At 49.6% G+C, this 18689-nt stretch overlaps 1 protein-coding gene across 5 annotated transcripts in view; it reads left to right on the top strand.

The window, feature by feature from the left end:
- LOC139549504 (arf-GAP with Rho-GAP domain, ANK repeat and PH domain-containing protein 1-like) overlaps positions 1–18689 on the top strand; it is a 103062-nt gene that overhangs the window by 57812 nt on the left and 26561 nt on the right. For all 5 annotated transcript variants that reach the window (XM_071360075.1, XM_071360073.1, XM_071360074.1 and 2 more), the window contains 10 exons: positions 6359–6533; positions 6605–6739; positions 7780–7915; positions 8534–8636; positions 8748–8943; positions 9998–10043; positions 11417–11580; positions 12509–12721; positions 13669–13774; positions 13870–14017. In XM_071360075.1, coding sequence (XP_071216176.1) covers positions 6359–6533; positions 6605–6739; positions 7780–7915; positions 8534–8636; positions 8748–8943; positions 9998–10043; positions 11417–11580; positions 12509–12721; positions 13669–13774; positions 13870–14017 — 1422 coding nt within the window. The remainder of the gene's footprint in view (positions 1–6358; positions 6534–6604; positions 6740–7779; positions 7916–8533; positions 8637–8747; positions 8944–9997; positions 10044–11416; positions 11581–12508; positions 12722–13668; positions 13775–13869; positions 14018–18689) is intronic.

Genomic DNA, 18689 nt, shown 5'->3' with positions numbered 1-18689 from the left:
CCGCCAGACAGGAGCAGCCAAAGCCTTCCGCTAGACAGGATCAGTCTGAGCCATCCGTCTCCGCAGCGCCATCTGAGCCATCCGTCTCCGCAGCGCCATCTGAGCCATCCGTCTCCTCAGCGCCGTCTGAGCCATCCGTCTCCCCAGCGCCGTCTGAGCCATCCGTCTCCTCAGCGCCGTCTGAGCCATCCGTCTCCCCAGCGCCGTCTGAGCCATCCATCTCCCCAGCGCCGTCTGAGCCATCCGTCTCCCCAGCGCCGTCTGAGCCATCCGTCTGTCCCGAGCCATTAGAGCCGCCCGTCTGTCCCGAGCCGTCAGAGCCGTTAGTCAGTCAGGAGCCGCTAGAGCCATTCGTCAGTCAGGATCTGCCAGAGCCGCCAACCAGACAGGATCTGCCAGAGCCGCCAACCAGACAGGATCTGCCAGAGCCGCCAACCAGACAGGATCTGCCAGAGCCGCCAACCAGACAGGATCTGCCAGAGCCGCCAACCAGACATGAGCGTCCAGAGCCGTCAGCCAGCCATGAGCGTCCAGAGCCGTCAGCCAGCCATGAGCGTCCAGAGCCGTCAGCCAGCCATGAGCGTCCAGAGCCGTCAGCCAGCCATGAGCGTCCAGAGCCGTCAGCCAGCCATGAGCGTCCAGAGCCGTCAGCCAGCCATGAGCGTCCAGAGCCGTCAGCCAGCCATGAGCGTCCAGAGCCGTCAGCCAGCCATGAGCGTCCAGAGCCGTCAGCCAGCCATGAGCGTCCAGAGCCGTCAGCCAGTCATGAGCTGCCCCTCAGCCCAGAGCGGCCATTAATCCAGAACTGCCCCTCAGTCCAGAGCTGTCTCTCTGTCCGGAGCTGCCCTTCAGTCCGGAGTTGCCCCTCTATCCTGAGCTACCTCTCTATCCTGACCTACCTCTCTGTCCTTAGCTATATCTCTGTCCTGAGCTACCTTGTCCCGGTGCTGCCCCTTGTCCCGGTGCTGCCCCTTGTCCCGGTGCTGCCCCTTGTCTTAAGGTTACTTTTTCAATTTAGGGGGTGTAAAATGAGGGTGGTCATTCGTAGGGGGAGACGAAAGCTGGGATTGACTATGGTGGGGTGGGGACCTCGCCCTGAGCCTGAGCCACCACCGTGGTCAGATGCCCACCCAGACCCTCCCCTAAACTTTGTGCTGGTGCGCCCGGAGTTTGCACCTTAAGGGGGGGGTTATGTCACGTTCCTGACCTATTTCTGTTAGTTTGTTGTATGTGTTAGTTGGTCAGGACGTGAGTTTGGGTGGGCATTCTATGTTTTCTGTTTCTATGTTGGTTTAGGGTTGCCTGGTATGGCTCTCAATTAGAGGCAGGTGTTTGGCGTTTCCTCTAATTGAGAGTCATATTTAGGTAGGTTGTTTCACAGTGTTCGTTGTGGGTGGTTGTCTCCTGTGTCAGTGTTTGTCGCACCATACGGGACTGTCTCGGTTTTTTGTAGTCTGTTCCTGTTCGTGAGTTCTTCGTGTTTATTGTAAGTTCCATGTCCAGGTCTGTCTACTCCGTTTTGTTATTTTGTTAATTATTCAAGTGTATTTCGTTTTCGTGTTTTTCCGTCTTTACTTTAATAAATCATTATGTCTTCACAATCCGCTGCATTTTGGTTCAATCCCTGCTCCTCCTCTTCGGATGAAGAGGAGGAGGAAAACCGTTACACTTTCTCTGTCCTTTCCCCTCTTATTGTCCTCTCTTTCTCTGTCCTTTCCCCTCTTATTCTCCTCTCTTTCTCTGTCCTTTCCCCTCTTATTGTCCTCTCTTTCTCTGTCCTTTCCCCTCTTATTCTCCTCTCTTTCTCTGTCCTTTCCCCTCTTATTCTCCTCTCTTTCTCTGTCCTTTCCCCTCTTATTCTCCTCTCTTTCTCTGTCCTTACCCCTCATTCTCCTCTCTTTCTCTGTCCTTACCCATCTTATTCTCCTCTCTTTCTTTATCCTTTCCCCTCATATTCTCCTCTCTGTCTCTGTCCTTACCCATCTTATTCTCCTCTCTTTCTCTGTCCTTTCCCCTCTTATTCTCCTCTCTTTCTCTGTCCTTACGCCTCTTATTCTCCTCTCTTTCTCTGTCCTTACCCCTCTTATTCTCCTCTCTTTCTCTATCCTTACCCATCTTATTCTCCTCTCTTTCTCTGTCCTTTCCCCTCTTATTCTCCTCTCTTTCTCTGTCCTTACGCCTCTTATTCTCCCCTCTTTCTCTGTCCTTACCCCTCTTATTCTCCTCTCCTTCTCTATCCTTACCCCTCTTATTCTCCTCTCTTTCTCTGTCCTTTCCCCTCATATTCTCCTCTCTTTCTCTGTCCTTCCCCCTCTTATTCTCCTCTCTGTCTCTGTCCTTACCCATCTTGTTCTAATATCTTTGTCCTATTTCTCTTCTCCCAAATGTTTAAATTATTTTTCTCCTCTCTTCCTTTCATATCACACTCTCTCGGTTTTTCTCCTCAGCCTTGTTTTCCCTCTCTGTCTGCTAGGTCGCTCTGTCTGCTACAGTAGGTCTCTCTGTCTGCTAGGTCTCTCTGTCTGCTAGGTCTCTCTGTCTGATAGGTCTCTCTGTCTGATAGGTCTCTCTGTCTGTTAGGTGTCTCTGTCTGCTACAGTAGGTGTCTCTGTCTGCTGGTCTCTCTGTCTGATAGGTCTCTTTGTCTGCTGGTCTCTCTGTCTGCTGCAGTAGGTCTCTCTGTCTGCTACACTAGGTCTCTCTGTCTGCTACACTAGGTCTCTCTGTCTGCTGGTCTCTCTGTCTGATAGGTCTCTCTGTCTGCTACAGTAGGTCTCTCTGGTGAGGTAATGCTGGAACAGATGGATCACACTTCGTTCTTCCTGTCTCGTGCGTCTCTATTGTGTGTGTCCTGTGTGCATGTCTTGTGTGAGTGTGTCTTGTGTGAATGTGTTTGTGTGTGCATGTGTGATCCTCTGCTTGCCAAGCATGTGAAACATTTGTTAGTTTGTGGATGGAGGGAATGGGTATCTTTAATCACTCTCTGATTACAAGACTTTCATATTTTTTTCATATTTTCTTTTCACTTTCAGAGACACACCCAGGGTATAGAGACTCCACACGGCCCTCAGAAAAATAATTCTCTCTCTCTCTCTCTCTTGTTCTGTCTTTCTTTCTTTCTCTCTAGCTCTCCAGGGGTTGCGTAAAAGTATTTGATTCCTCCCTGTGTCTGTGTGCATGTTTGCTGATGTGTGAGGGCTAGAAGTCCTGGAGAAGAACAAGATACAGGAGAGTAGGAGAAGGAGAGAGTAGGAGAAGGAGAGAGTAGGAGAAGGGAGAGAAATGAGTAGAGAGGGAGGAAGGAGAGAGTAGGAGAAGGAGAGAGTAGGAGAAGGAGAGAGTAGGAGAAGGGAGAGAAATGAGTAGAGAGGGAGGAAGGAGAGAGTAGGAGAAGGAGAGAGTAGGAGAAGGAGAGAGTAGGAGAAGGAGAGAGTAGGAGAAGGAGAGAGTAGGAGAAGGAGAGAGTAGGAGAAGGAGAGAGTAGGAGAAGGGAGAGAAATGAGTAGAGAGGGAGGAAGGAGAGAAGGGAAGAGACAGAGGAGTGACATGGAAGTGTGGAATCCCCCAATCACACCAAAAGGATGTGGGTTGTTGGTTCAGAGAGAGTGCAGCAGCATCATTGTGTGTGTTACTGTGTTGGGTCGTGCTCCAGCTGGAAGGCTGCATTGAGCTGTAAACACATCCTCCTCCCTGTTTTGTATCTCTCCTGGTCTCTATCTTTCTCTCAACGTTACCCTCTCTTCCTGACTGGTTTTAATTTCCTCCCATGATTCCCAGTTAACCTGTCCCCTCACCCCGTTCAGTCTTACCCTGACCCCTGGTCCCTTACCCTGACCCCTGGTCCCTTACCCTGACCCCTGGTCCCTTACCCTGACCCCTGGTCCCTTACCCTGACCCCTGGTCCCTTACCCTGACCCCTGGTCCCTTACCCTGTCCCTGGAGGATTTTACCCCCCTGTCCCCCTCACCTTAAAGTCCTCAGAGATGTGAGTCATTGGTCTCAGTTGAGAAAGAGTGGATTGTTCTGAGCCAGCTGCACCACTGCTTTGCCCAACAACAACAGGTGGACTGTGGGTTGGTGTGAAATGTGTAGGCTTGTGGAATGTCGTAGGTTATGACGTCACAATGTTCTAGAACTCTCTGAGACCCTGATCTATGAATTGAGAAAAAAGTTCACTAATACTGCTGTGACAGCTACAATGACAGTCTAATACTGCTGTGACAGCTACAATGAGGGTCTAATACTGCTGTGACAGCTACAATGACAGTCTAATACTGCTGTGACAGCTACAATGAGGGTCTAATACTGCTGTGACAGCTACAATGACAGTCTAATACTGCTGTGACAGCTACAATGAGGGTCTAATACTGCTGTGACAGCTACAATAAGAGTCTAATACCGCTGTGACAGCTACAATGAGGGTCTAATACTGCTGTGACAGCTACAATGACAGTCTAATACTGCTGTGACAGCTACAATGAGGGTCTAATACTGCTGTGACAGCTACAATGACAGTCTAATACTGCTGTGACAGCTACAATGAGGGTCTAATACTGCTGTGACAGCTACAATGACAGTCTAATACTGCTGTGACAGCTACAATGAGGGTCTAATACTGCTGTGACAGCTACAATAAGAGTCTAATACCGCTGTGACAGCTACAATGAGGGTCTAATACTGCTGTGACAGCTACAATGACAGTCTAATACTGCTGTGATAGCTACAATGAGAGTCTAATACTGCTGTGACAGCTACAATGACAGTATAATACTGCTGTGACAGCTACAATGAGGGTCTAATACTGCTGTGACAGCTACAATGAGGGTCTAATACCGCTGTGACAGCTACAATGACAGTCTAACACTGCTGTGACAGCTACAATGAGGGTCTAATACTGCTGTGACAGCTACAATGAGAGTCTAATACAGCTGTGACAGCTACAATGACAGTCTAATACTGCTGTGACAGCTACAATGAGGGTCTAATACTGCTGTGACAGCTACAATGACAGTCTAATACTGCTGTGACAGCTACAATGACAGTCTAATACTGCTGTGACAGCTACAATGAGGGTCTAATACTGCTGTGACAGCTACAATAAGAGTCTAATACCGCTGTGACAGCTACAATGACAGTCTAATACAGCTGTAACAGCTACAATGAGAGTCTAATACCGCTGTGACAGCTACAATGACAGTCGAATACTGCTGTGACAGCTACAATGAGAGTCTAATACAGCTGTGACAGCTACAATGAGGGTCTAATACTGCTGTGACAGCTACAATGACAGTCGAATACTGCTGTGACAGCTACAATGAGAGTCTAATACTGCTGTGACAGCTACAATGAGGGTCTAATACAGCTGTGACAGCTACAATGAGGGTCTAATACCGCTGTGACAGCTACAATGAGGGTCTAATACTGCCGTGACAGCTACAATGACAGTCTAATACTGCTGTGACAGCTACAATGAGGGTCTAATACTGCTGTGACAGCTACAATGACAGTCTAATACTGCTGTGATAGCTACAATGACAGTCTAATACTGCTGTGACAGCTACAATGACAGTCTAATACTGCTGTGATAGCTACAATGACAGTCTAATACTGCTGTGATAGCTACAATGACAGTCTAATACTGCTGTGACAGCTACAATGAGAGTCTAATACAGCCGTGACAGCTACAATGACAGTCTAATACAGCGGTGACAGCTACAATGACAGTCTAATACAGCCGTGACAGCTACAATGACAGTCTAATACAGCGGTGACAGCTACAATGACAGTCTAATACTGCTGTGACAGCTACAATGAGAGTCTAATACAGCTGTGACAGCTACAATGACAGTCTAATACTGCTGTGACAGCTACAATGAGGGTCTAATACTGCCGTGACAGCTACAATGAGGGTCTAATACTGCCGTGACAGCTACAATGAGGGTCTAATACTGCCGTGACAGCTACAATGAGGGTCTAATACTGCCGTGACAGCTACAATGACAGTCTAATACTGCTGTGACAGCTACAATGAGGGTCTAATACTGCTGTGACAGCTACAAAAAGCTCCTATTCAGCATGGCAGCGATGTTACTTCCTCCTAGGTAACACTGACAAAGTGATCAAAACATTTTCTGAATTTGAAACAGTTATCCTCACCCTAACGTCTTCCCCCTTTCCCCCTCTCTCTCCCCCCTTTCCCACTTTCTCTCTCCCCCCTTTCCCCTCTCTCTCTCCACCCTTTCCCTCTCTCCCCCCTTTCCCCCTCTCTCTCTCCACCCTTTCCCCCTCTCTCTCTCCCCCTTTCCCCCTCTCTCTCTCCACCCTTTCCCTCTCTCTCCCTCTCTCTCTCCCTCTCCAGGCCCTGTGTATAAACGTGCAGTGCAGTGATGTGCTGGAGACGTTGTGTCTGGTGTTCTGTGGAGCTGATGTGAACTGTTCTACTGGCCAGGCTGACTGTCCCTCCCCCCTCTCCCTAGCACTCGCACACAACCAGAAACTACAGGCCCAGTTCCTCTCACACAACCTCAACACAGGTATTTACATGTTGTATTACTGTGTAATAATGAGTGTGCATGTTGACAGTGTGTTGTTGTTGTGTCTGCAGAGCTGCCTCGGTCGGAGGTGACTGGGGTCATGGAGCCTCAACACTATTCACCACAGCACCCCGTCACTCACAATGGCTTCCTTTTCAAGACCGCCTCCATGGCCCGGCCTATCACGGAGCGTAAGGCCAGGGAGGGTGAGCCAATCACACACACACACACATCTCCCCTAGTTTCTTCCTTAGTCTCCTAGTCCCCTCCCCTAGTCCCGTCCTCTAGTGCCCTAGTCTCCTAGTCCCCTCCCATATTCCCTTACCCTAGTCTCTTACTCCCTTCCCCTAGTCCCTTCCCCTGGTCCCTTCCTCTAGTCCCTTCCCCTAGTCCCTTCCTCTAGTCCCTTCCCCTAGTATCTTAGTCCCTCCCTCTAGTCCCTTCCCCCTGTCCCTTCCTCTTGTCCCTTCCCTTAGTCCCTTCCCTTAGTCCCTTCCCCTAGTCCCTTCCCCTAGTCCCTTCCTCTAGTCCCTTCCCCTAGTATCTTAGTCCCTCCCTCTAGTCCCTTCCCCCTGTCCCTTCCTCTTGTCCCTTCCCTTAGTCCCTTCCCTTAGTCCCTTCCCTTAGTCCCTTCCCCTAGTCCCTTCCCCTAGTCCCTTCCCCTAGTTCCTTCCCCTAGTCCCTTCTTCTAGTCCCTTCCTCTAGTCCCTTCCCCTAGTCCCTTCTTCCAGTTCTTTCCCATAGTCCCTCCATCCAGTCCCTTCCCCTAGTCCCTTCCTCTAGTCCCTCCATCCAGTCCCTTCCCCTAGTCCCTTCTTCTAGTCCCTTCCTCTAGTCCCTTCCTGTAGTCCCTTCCTCTCACCTAGCTCAAGGTGATGATGTTGGCTTGGTCAAAGTGTGTCCTCTGTGTATGATGTCCTCTGTGTATGATGTCCTCTGTGTATGATGTCCTCTGTGTATGATGTCCTCTGCGTATGATGTCCTCTGCGTATGATGTCCTCTGCGTATGATGTCCTCTGCGTATGATGTCCTCTGTGTATGATGTCCTCTGTGTATGATGTCCTCTGTGTATGATGTCCTCTGCGTATGATGTCCTCTGCGTATGATGTCCTCTGTGTATGATGTCCTCTGTGTATGATGTCCTCTGCGTATGATGTCCTCTGCGTATGATGTCCTCTGCGTATGATGTCCTCTGCGTATGATGTCCTCTGTGTATGATGTCCTCTGGTTGCTCCTGTTTCTGCAGAGTTCAGTCGTCGCTGGTGTACGTTGAATGATGGGAACTTTAGTTACTATGAGAGTGACAAGACCTCCACGCCCAACGGAACCCTGAAGTCTACAGAGATGGTCTGTCTGGCTGTCAACACACCAGAGAGACATGGGTAGCTACCTATCACTCTACTGTTTCATCACTTTAATCCAGTCTGTCTGGCTGTCAACACACCAGAGAGACATGGGTAGCTACCTATCACTCTACTGTTTCATCACTTTAATCCAGTCTGTCTCTTTACAGAATCATTTTCATTTGATGAATTGACTTGGCGAAGAAAAATAATAAAAATCTCCGATTTCCCTCCCTCTCTCTCGCTCCGTCTCTCTCTCCCTCCCTCTCTCTCGTTCCGTCTCTCTCCCTCCCTGTCTCTCGTTCCGTCTCTCTCTCCCTCCCTCTCTCTCGCTCCGTCTCTCTCTCCCTCCCTCTCTCTCGTTCCGTCTCTCTCCCTCCCTGTCTCTCGTTCCGTCTCTCTCTCCCTCCCTCTCTCTCGCTCCGTCTCTCTCTCCCTCCCTCTCTCTCTCGCTCCGTCTCTCTCTCCCTCTCTCTCTCCCGCTCTCTCCCTCTCTCTCTCTCTCTCTCCCGCTCTCTCTCCCTCTCTCTCTCTCTGTGTCTCTCTCTCTCGCTCTCTCTCTCTCTCTCTCTCTCTCTCTTTCTCTCTCTGTGTCTCTCTCTCTCTCTTTGTGTCTCTCGCTCTCTCTCTCGCTCTCTCTCTCTCTCTCTCTCTCAGCTATAATCATACGTTTGAGCTGTACTCAGACTCTGAGCGTATCTATCTCTTTGGCACTGATGGCCCAGACAGCCACAAGGAGTGGGTTAAGTCCATCACCAAGGTAACCACACACTCACAGTGATCTCTCACCTAGGTAATCAAGGTCAAGGCTCAGAAATGGGATGTGTCCTGAAACACCTTTATCTCTTTCCCCGCCCCCTCTTCTCCCCAGACGTTTATTCCATCTAATGCAGAGGGCCTGTTGAGGCTGGCTTTTGAAAGGATTGGCCGGCTGCGGTATAAAGACGGGCTGAATCTACAGAGCCCTCGGGTTGGCTGGTTCGCGCTGGTCGGCTCCTCCCTCCATGCCTACCTAGAGGACAGTGTGGAAGAGGAGGAGATACACCTACGCAAACTACAGGAGCTCTGTGAGTTCTCTCTCTCTCTCTCTCTCTCTCTATTTCTCTCTCTCTATTTCTCTCTCTCTCTCTCTGTCTCTCTCTCTCTGTCTCTCTCTCTGTCTGTCTCTCTCAATTCAATTCAATTCAATTCAAGGGGCTTTATTGGCATGGGAAACATGTGTTAACATTGCCAAAGCAAGTGAGGTAGATAATACACAAAAGTGAAATAAACAATACAAATTAACAGTAAACATTACACATACAGAAGTTTCAAAACAAGAAAGACATTACAAATGTCATATTATATATATACAGTGTTGTAACAATGTACAAATGGTTAAAGCACACAAGTTAAAATAAATAAGCATAAATATGGGTTGTATTTACAATGGTGTTTGTTCTTCACTGGTTGCCCTTTTCTTGTGGCAACAGGTCACAAATCTTGCTGCTGTGATGGCACACTGTGGAATTTCACCCAGTAGATATGGGAGTTTATCAAAATTGGATTTGTTTTCAAATTCTTTGTGGATCTGCTTGAAACATGTTAGTATTACAGACTCAGTCAGAGAGAGGTTGAAAATGTCAGTGAAGACACTGTTGTTAGTTCAAGGGGTTGGAAGAGGTGCTTAGAAATAGGAGGCAAAATGACATGGTTTTAATATGCTGACACAAGCACTATTATATTGACCCTCTCTCTCCCTCTCCGTCTCCCTCCCTCTCTCCCTGTCCGTCTCCCTCCCTCTCTCTCTCTCTCTCTCTCTATTTCTCTCTCTCTCTCTCTCTCTCTCTCTCTCTCTCTCTCTCTCTGTCTCTGTCTCTGTCTCTCTCTCTCTCTCTCTCTCTCTCTCTCTCTCTCTCTCTCTCTCTCTCTCTCTCTCTCTCTCTCTCTCTCTCTCTCTCTCTCTCTCTCTCTCTCTCTCTCTCTCTCTCTCTCTCTCTCTCTCTCTCTCTGTCTCTCTCTCTCTCTCTGTCTCTGTCTCTGTCTCTGTCTCTGTCTCTCTCTCTCTCTCGGTGTTAGTACCATCATAACATTAAATGGTTCCATATGTGTGTTTGTTAAATTGTTGTGTGTTTATCACAGCGATCCAGCAGGAGAATGAGGTCCTGGTTCTGGTGGAGAGAGGCAGGTGAGAGGATGATGCTGACATATTGACTCTGGGGGGGAGGCTGTAGTAGAACCTTTTTGAGGATCTGAGGACCCATGCCAAATCTTTTCAGTCTCCTGAGGGGGAACTGGCTTTGTCGTGCCCTCTTCATGATTGTCTTGGTGTGTTTGGACCATGATAGTTTGTTGGTGATGTGGACGTCAAGGAACTTGAAGCTCTCAACCTGCTCCACTGCAGCCCCGTCGATGAGAATGGGGGCGGGCTCGGACTTCCTTTTCCTGTAGTCCACAATCATCTCCTTTGTCTTGATCACGTTGAGGGAGAGATTGTTAGGTCCATTTACAGAGGGAGGTGTTTAGTCCCAGGATCCTTAGTTTAGTGATAAGCTTCATGGGTACTATGGTGTTGAACGCTGAGCTGTAGTCAATGAACAGCATTCTCACGTGTTCCTTTTGTCCAGGTGGGAAAGGGCAGTGTGGCACTATGCAAATTGGATTGGGTCTGGGGTTTCTGGGAGGTTGGTGTTGATGTGAGTCATGACCGGCCTTTAAAAGCATTTCATGGCTACAGATGTGAGTACTACGGGGCGGTAGTCATTTAGACAGGTTACCTTGGTGTTCTTGAGCACAGGGACTATGGTGGTCTGCTTGAAACATGTTAGTATTACAGACTCAGTCAGAGAGAGGTTGAAAATGTCAGTGAAGACACTGTTGTTAGTTCAAGGGGTTGGAAGAGGTGCTTAGAAATAGGAGGCAAAATGACATGGTTTTAATATGCTGACACAAGCACTATTATATTGACCCTCTCTCTCCCTCTCCGTCTCCCTCCCTCTCTCCCTGTCCGTCTCCCTCCCTCTCTCCCTCTCCGTCTCCCTCCCTCTCTCCCTGTCCGTCTCCCTCCCTCTCTCCCTGTCTGTCTCCCTCCCTCTCTCCCTGTCCGTCTCCCTCCCTCTCTCCCTGTCCGTCTCCCTCCCTCTCTCCCTGTCCGTCTCCCTCCCTCTCTCCCTCTCCGTTTCCCTCCCTCTCTCCCTGTCCGTCTCCCTCCCTCTCTCCCTGTCCGTCTCCCTCCCTCTCTCCCTCTCCGTCTCCCTCCCTCTCTCCCTGTCCGTCTCCCTCCCTCTCTCCCTGTCCGTCTCCCTCCCTCTCTCCCTCTCCGTTTCCCTCCCTCTCTCCCTGTCCGTCTCCCTCCCTCTCTCCCTCTCTGTCTCCCTCCCTCTCTCCCTGTCCGTCTCCCTCCCTCTCTCCCTGTCTGTCTCCCTCCCTCTCTCCCTGTCCGTCTCCCTCCCTCTCTCCCTGTCCGTCTCCCTCCCTCTCTCCCTGTCCGTCTCCCTCCCTCTCTCCCTGTCCGTCTCCCTCCCTCTCTTCCTGTCCGTCTCCCTCCCTCTCTCCCTCCAGGACTCTGTACATCGAGGGGGAGAGGAAGCTTGACTTCCAGGGTTGGTGTGTGTCCATGCAGAGAGCAGCAGGCAGTGCAGGAGACTCTCTTAGTCAACAGCAACTAACTGAGACTGACATCCCTGTTCTAGTGGACCGCTGCATTGACTACATCACACAGTGTGGTGAGAGATTGTGTGTAGCTGTGTGTGTGTGTGTGTTTGTGTTGCCTCGTGACTGTTCTGGCTCATATAGAGAAATAAGCAAAGGACAACCAATCAGCACTATTTATTTCCTCTCGCTTCCCCTCCTTCATCCCTCTCTCTCTCTCTCAATTCATTTCAAGGGGCTTTATTGGCATGAGAAACACATGTTTACATTGCAAAAGCAAGTGAAATGGATAAACAAAAGGGAAATAAAAAATACATCGCTCTCCCCATCCTTCATTCATTCTCTCTCTCTCCTTCATTCTCTCTCTCTCTCTCTCTCTCTCTCTCTCTCTCTCTCTCTCTCTCTCTCTCTCTCTCTCTCTCTCTGTCTCTGTCTCTCTCTCTCTCTCTCTCTCTCTCTCTCTCTCTCTCTCTCTCCCTCCTTCATTCTCTCTCTCTCTCTCTCTCTTTCTCTCTTTCTCCTTCATTCTCTCTCTCTCTCTCTCTCTCTTTCTCTCTTTCTCCTTCATTCTCTCTCTCTCTCTCTCCTAGGTTATATGTTAACTCCTCTCTCTCCTAGGTTATGTGTTAACTCCTCTCTGTCTCCTAGGTTATGTGTTCACTCCTCTCTGTCTCCTAGGTTATGTGTTAACTCCTCTCTGTCTGCTGACCAAGGCTTGTGGTTTCTCCCTGTGGTTTCTTTCCTATTGACTTAGTGACTCACTGGTCTTACTGGGGTTCAGGCTGAACTTGTTGGGTTCTGGGTAGTTTCTCCTGTTTTGTGGTTGGAATGTTAATCTGTTACATCTGATAACTCTTCCTAATCTCAGATTAGCTGCTGCTCTGAACTCTGACATAGTTTTGGTTGGTCAGTAAGAGAAGGGGTTGTGAGGAGGTATGTGTTATGAAGTGTGTGTATATTAATGTGTGTGTGTGTGAGTTTTAATCTGTGTGTGTGTTTTAGGTCTGACGTCCGAGGGTATCTACCGTAAGAGCGGTGTGAACAGTCGCGTGGCGGCGCTGTGCGAGGCGTTCCGGCGGGATGCTCGTAGCGTGCGTCTGAAGGAGGGGGAGCACCAGGTGGACGACGTGTCTAACACACTGAAACGCTTCTTCAGAGAGTCTGGAGAGAGACTGTTCACCACACAGGCTGCCAGCGCATGGCTCAGCACACCTGGTGAGACCTACACCCTAACCCCTACACCCTAACCACTACCCCTACACCCTAACCCCTACCCCTAACCTTAACTCCCTACACCCTAACCCCAACACCCTAACCACTACCCCAACACCCTAACCCCTACACCCTAACTCCTACCCCTAACACCTACACCCTACCCCAACATCAACACCCTAACCCCTACCCCAACACCCTAACCCCTACCCCAACACCCTAACTCCTACCCCTACACCCTACCCCCAACACCCTACCCCAACACCCTAACCTCTACCCTTACACCCTAACCCCTAACTCCCTACACCCTAACCTCTACCCTTACACCCTAACCCCTAACTCCCTACACCTTAACCCTAACCACCGTACACCCTGCACTCTAACCCCAACACCGTACACCCTAACCCATAACACCCTGCACTCTAACCCCAACTCCCTACACCTTAACCCATAACACCCTGCACTCTAACCCCAACTCCCTACACCTTAACCCATAACACCCTGCACTCTAACCCCAACTCCCTACACCTTAACCCATAACACCCTGCACTCTAACCCCAACTCCCTACACCTTAACCCATAACACCCTGCACTCTAACCCCAACTCCCTACACCTTAACCCATAACACCCTGCACTCTAACCCCAACTCCCTACACCCTAACCTCTACCCGTACACCCTAACCACCGTACACCCTGCACTCTAACCCCAACACTGTACACCCTAACCTCTACCCGTACACCCTAACCACCGTACACCCTGCACTCTAACCCCAACTCCCTACACTCAGCCTAAAATAGGGGTGAGGTACTATATAGCAGGGGTGTATTCACTAGGAACCAAACGTGACCTAACTGAGTAAAACATGTTTTGCTGTGTGTGTGCGTGCGTGCGTGCGTGCGTGCGTGCGTGTGTGTGTGTGTGTGTGTGTGTGTGTGTGTTGTCTGTCAGTGATCCCAGAGGAGAGCAGCAAGATCTCTCAGTACCAGCTGCTGCTGAGCCGCCTGCCCAGAGTCAACAAGGCCACGTTACGAGCCCTGGTCAACCACCTCTACTGGTGAGACACGCCCTCACGCACGCACCCTCACGCACGCACCCTCACGCACGCACACCCCTCAGCTCAGACTGTAACGGTGTGTGTGTTGTCCACAGTGTGCAGCGGTTTGCAGAGCTGAACCAGATGAATCTCCATAACCTGGCTATAGTATTTGGCCCAACACTGTTCCAGACTGACGGGAAGGACTTCACAGCTGGCCTCGTCGTAGAGGAACTCATAGAGCACTACACGGACGTCTTTGAGGTCAGAGATCCTGTTAACTCTAACCCCTGACCCCTAACCTCATAGAGCACTACACGGACGTCTTTGAGGTCAGAGATCCTGTTAGCTCTAACCCCTGACCCCTGACCCCTGACCTCATAGAGCACTACACGGACGTCTTTGAGGTCAGAGATCCTGTTAGCTCTAACCCCTGACCCCTGACCCCTGACCTCATAGAGCACTACACAGACGTCTTTGAGGTCAGAGATCCTGTTAGCTCTAACCCCTGACCCCTGACCCCTGACCCCTAACCTCATAGAGCACTACACAGACGTCTTTGAGGTCAGAGACCCTGTTAGCTCTAACCCCTGACCCCTAACCTCAGAGGCGGCAGGTAGCCTAGCAGTTAAGCACGTTGAGCCAGTAACGGAAAAGTCGCTGGTTTGAATCCCTGAGTCCGACAAGGTGAACAAACTGTTGATGTGCCCTTGAGCAAGGCACTTAACCCTAACTGTAAGGTGCTCTGGATGAGAGTGTTTGCTAAATGACTGAAATTTAAATGTAATAAATAGTGCATTATTGCCCATAGACGCTGATCTTGGGTCAGTTTAGCATTTTCCCCTACTAATGTTTAAGGTTAAGATTGAGGTAGAGGAAGCTGATCCTAGATCTGTACATAGTGGAAACCCCACGGCACTCTGTCATCTTTGAGTTTAGGCACTAGCTCTCTTCTGCCCTCTGGTGTTTGGTAGTGGTATGACTACAGTGATTGGTAGGGGGGTGACTACAGTGATTAGTAGTGGTATGACTACAGTGATTAGTAGTGGTATGACTACAGTGATTAGTAGGGGGATGACTACAGTGATTAGTAGTGGGATGACTACAGTGATTGGTAGGGGGATGACTACAGTGATTGGTAGGGGGATGACTACAGTGATTAGTAGTGGGATGACTACAGTGATTGGTAGGAGGATGACTACAGTGATTAGTAGTGGTATGACTACAGTGATTGGTAGGGGGATGACTACAGTGATTGGTAGTGGTATGACTACAGTGATTAGTAGTGGTATGACTACAGTGATTAGTAGGGGGATGACTACAGTGATTAGTAGTGGGATGACTACAGTGATTAGTAGTGGGATGACTACAGTGATTAGTAGTGGGATGACTACAGTGATTGGTAGTGGGATGACTACAGTGATTAGTAGGGGGGTGACTACAGTGTTTGGTAGGGGGATGACTACAGTGATTAGTAGTGGGATGACTACAGTGTTTGGTAGGGGGATGACTACAGTGATTAGTAGTGGTATGACTACAGTGATTAGTAGTGGTATGACTACAGTGATTAGTAGTGGGATGACTACAGTGTTTGGTAGGGGGATGACTACAGTGATTAGTAGTGGGATGACTACAGTGTTTGGTAGGGGGATGACTACAGTGATTAGTAGTGGTATGACTACAGTGATTAGTAGTGGTATGACTACAGTGATTAGTAGTGGGATGACTACAGTGTTTGGTAGTGGGATGACTACAGTGTTTGGTAGGGGGATGACTACAGTGATTAGTAGGGGGGTGACTACAGTGATTGGTAGGAGGATGACTACAGTGATTAGTAGTGGTATGACTACAGTGATTAGTAGGGGGATGACTACAGTGATTGGTAGGAGGATGACTACAGTGATTAGTAGTGGTATGACTACAGTGTTTGGTAGTGGTATGACTACAGTGATTGGTAGGGGGATGACTACAGTGATTGGTAGTGGTATGACTACAGTGTTTGGTAGTGGTATGACTACAGTGATTAGTAGTGGTATGACTACAGTGATTGGTAGGGGGATGACTACAGTGTTTGGTAGGGGGGTGACTACAGTGATTGGTAGGGGGGTGACTACAGTGATTGGTAGGAGGATGACTACAGTGATTAGTAGTGGTATGACTACAGTGATTGGTAGGGGGATGACTACAGTGTTTGGTAGGGGGGTGACTACAGTGATTGGTAGGGGGGTGACTACAGTGATTGGTAGGGGGATGACTACAGTGATTACTAGTGGGATGACTACAGTGATTAGTAGTGGGATGACTACAGTGTTTGGTAGTGGGATGACTACAGTGTTTGGTAGGGGGATGACTACAGTGATTAGTAGGGGGGTGACTACAGTGATTGGTAGGAGGATGACTACAGTGATTAGTAGTGGTATGACTACAGTGATTAGTAGGGGGATGACTACAGTGATTGGTAGGAGGATGACTACAGTGATTAGTAGTGGTATGACTACAGTGTTTGGTAGTGGTATGACTACAGTGATTGGTAGGGGGATGACTACAGTGATTGGTAGTGGTATGACTACAGTGTTTGGTAGTGGTATGACTACAGTGATTAGTAGTGGTATGACTACAGTGATTGGTAGGGGGATGACTACAGTGTTTGGTAGGGGGGTGACTACAGTGATTGGTAGGGGGGTGACTACAGTGATTGGTAGGAGGATGACTACAGTGATTAGTAGTGGTATGACTACAGTGATTGGTAGGGGGATGACTACAGTGTTTGGTAGGGGGGTGACTACAGTGATTGGTAGGGGGGTGACTACAGTGATTGGTAGGGGGATGACTACAGTGATTACTAGTGGGATGACTACAGTGTTTGGTAGTGGGATGACTACAGTGTTTGGTAGGGGGGTGACTACAGTGATTGGTAGGGGGGTGACTACAGTGATTGGTAGGGGGATGACTACAGTGATTACTAGTGGGATGACTACAGTGTTTGGTAGGGGGGTGACTACAGTGATTGGTAGGGGGATGACTACAGTGATTAGTAGTGGGATGACTACAGTGTTTGGTAGGGGGGTGACTACAGTGATTGGTAGGGGGGTGACTACAGTGATTGGTAGGGGGATGACTACAGTGATTACTAGTGGGATGACTACAGTGTTTGGTAGGGGGGTGACTACAGTGATTGGTAGGGGGGTGACTACAGTGATTGGTAGGGGGGTGACTACAGTGTTTGGTAGTGGGGTGACTACACTGTTTGATAGGGGGGTGACTACAGTGATTGGTAGTGGTATGACTACAGTGATTGGTAGGGGGGTGACTACACTGTTTGGTAGGGGGGTGACTACAGTGTTTGGTAGGGGGGTGACTACACTGTTTGATAGGGGGGTGACTACAGTGTTCGGTAGGGGGGTGACTACAGTGATTGGTAGGGGGGTGACTACACTGTTTGGTAGGGGGGTGACTACAGTGTTCGGTAGGGGGGTGACTCCAGTGTTTGTTAGGGGGGTGACTCCAGTGTTTGGTAGGGGGGTGACTACACTGTTTGATAGGGGGGTGACTACAGTGTTCGGTAGGGGGGTGACTACAGTGTTTGGTAGGGGGGTGACTACACTGTTTGGTAGGGGGGTGACTACACTGTTTGGAAGGGGGGTGACTACAGTGTTTATTAGTGGTATGACTACAGTGATTGGTAGGGGGGTGACTACACTGTTTGGTAGTGGGGTGACTACACTGTTTGATAGGGGGGTGACTACACTGTTTGGTAGGGGGGTGACTACACTGTTTGGTAGGGGGGTGACTACACTGTTTGGTAGGGGGGTGACTACACTGTTTGGTAGTGGGGTGACTACACTGTTTGGTAGTGGGGTGACTACACTGTTTGATAGGGTGGTGACAACAGTGCTTGGTAAGGGGGTGACTACACTGTTTGGTAGAGGGGTGACTACAGTGTTTGGTAGGGGGGTGACTACACTGTTTGGTAGGGGGGTGACTACAGTGTTTAGTAGTGGTATGACTACAGTGATTGGTAGGGGGGTGACTACAGTGTTTGGTAGGGGGGTGACTACAGTGTTTGGTAGGGGGTGACTACAGTGTTTGGTAGGGGGTGACTACAGTGTTTGGTAGGGGGGTGACTACAGTGTTTGGTAGGGGGGTGACTACAGTGTTTGGTAGGGGGGTGACTACACTTTTTGGTAGGGGGGTGACTACACTGTTTGGTAGTGGGGTGACTACACTGTTTGGTAGTGGGGTGACTACACTGTTTGGTAGGGGGGTGACTACAGTGTTTGGTAGGGGGGTGACTACACTGTTTGATAGGGGGTGACTACAGTGTTTGGTAGGGGGGTGACTACAGTGTTTGGTAGGGGGGTGACTATAGTGTTTGGTAGGGGGTGACTACAGTGTTCGGTAGGGGGGTGACTACAGTGTTTGGTAGGGGGGTGACTACACTGTTTGGTAGGGGGGTGACTACACTGTTTGGTAGGGGGGTGACTACACTGTTTGGTAGGGGGGTGACTACACTGTTTGGTAGGGGGGTGACTACACTGTTTGATAGGGGGGTGACTACAGTGTTTGGTAGGGGGGTGACTACAGTGTTTGGTAGGGGGTGACTACAGTGTTTGGTAGTGGGGTGACTACAGTGTTTGGTAGGGGGGTGACTACACTGTTTGGTAGGGGGGTGACTACAGTGTTTGGTAGTGGGGTGACTACACTGTTTGGTAGTGGGGTGACTACACTGTTTGATAGGGGGGTGACTACAGCGTTTGGTAGGGGGGTGACTACACTGTTTGGTAGAGGGGTGACTACAGTGTTTGGTAGGGGGGTGACTACACTGTTTGGTAGGGGGGTGACTACAGTGTTTAGTAGTGGTATGACTACAGTGATTGGTAGGGGGGTGACTACAGTGTTTGGTAGGGGGGTGACTACAGTGTTTGGTAGGGGGTGA

Source organism: Salvelinus alpinus, chromosome 22 (assembly GCF_045679555.1).
Source record: "Salvelinus alpinus chromosome 22, SLU_Salpinus.1, whole genome shotgun sequence".
In the NCBI taxonomy this organism is placed as follows: Eukaryota; Metazoa; Chordata; class Actinopteri; order Salmoniformes; family Salmonidae; genus Salvelinus; species Salvelinus alpinus.
The sequence above is the reverse complement of the archived record's forward strand: the minus strand, read 5'-3'. Positions and strand labels throughout refer to the sequence as shown.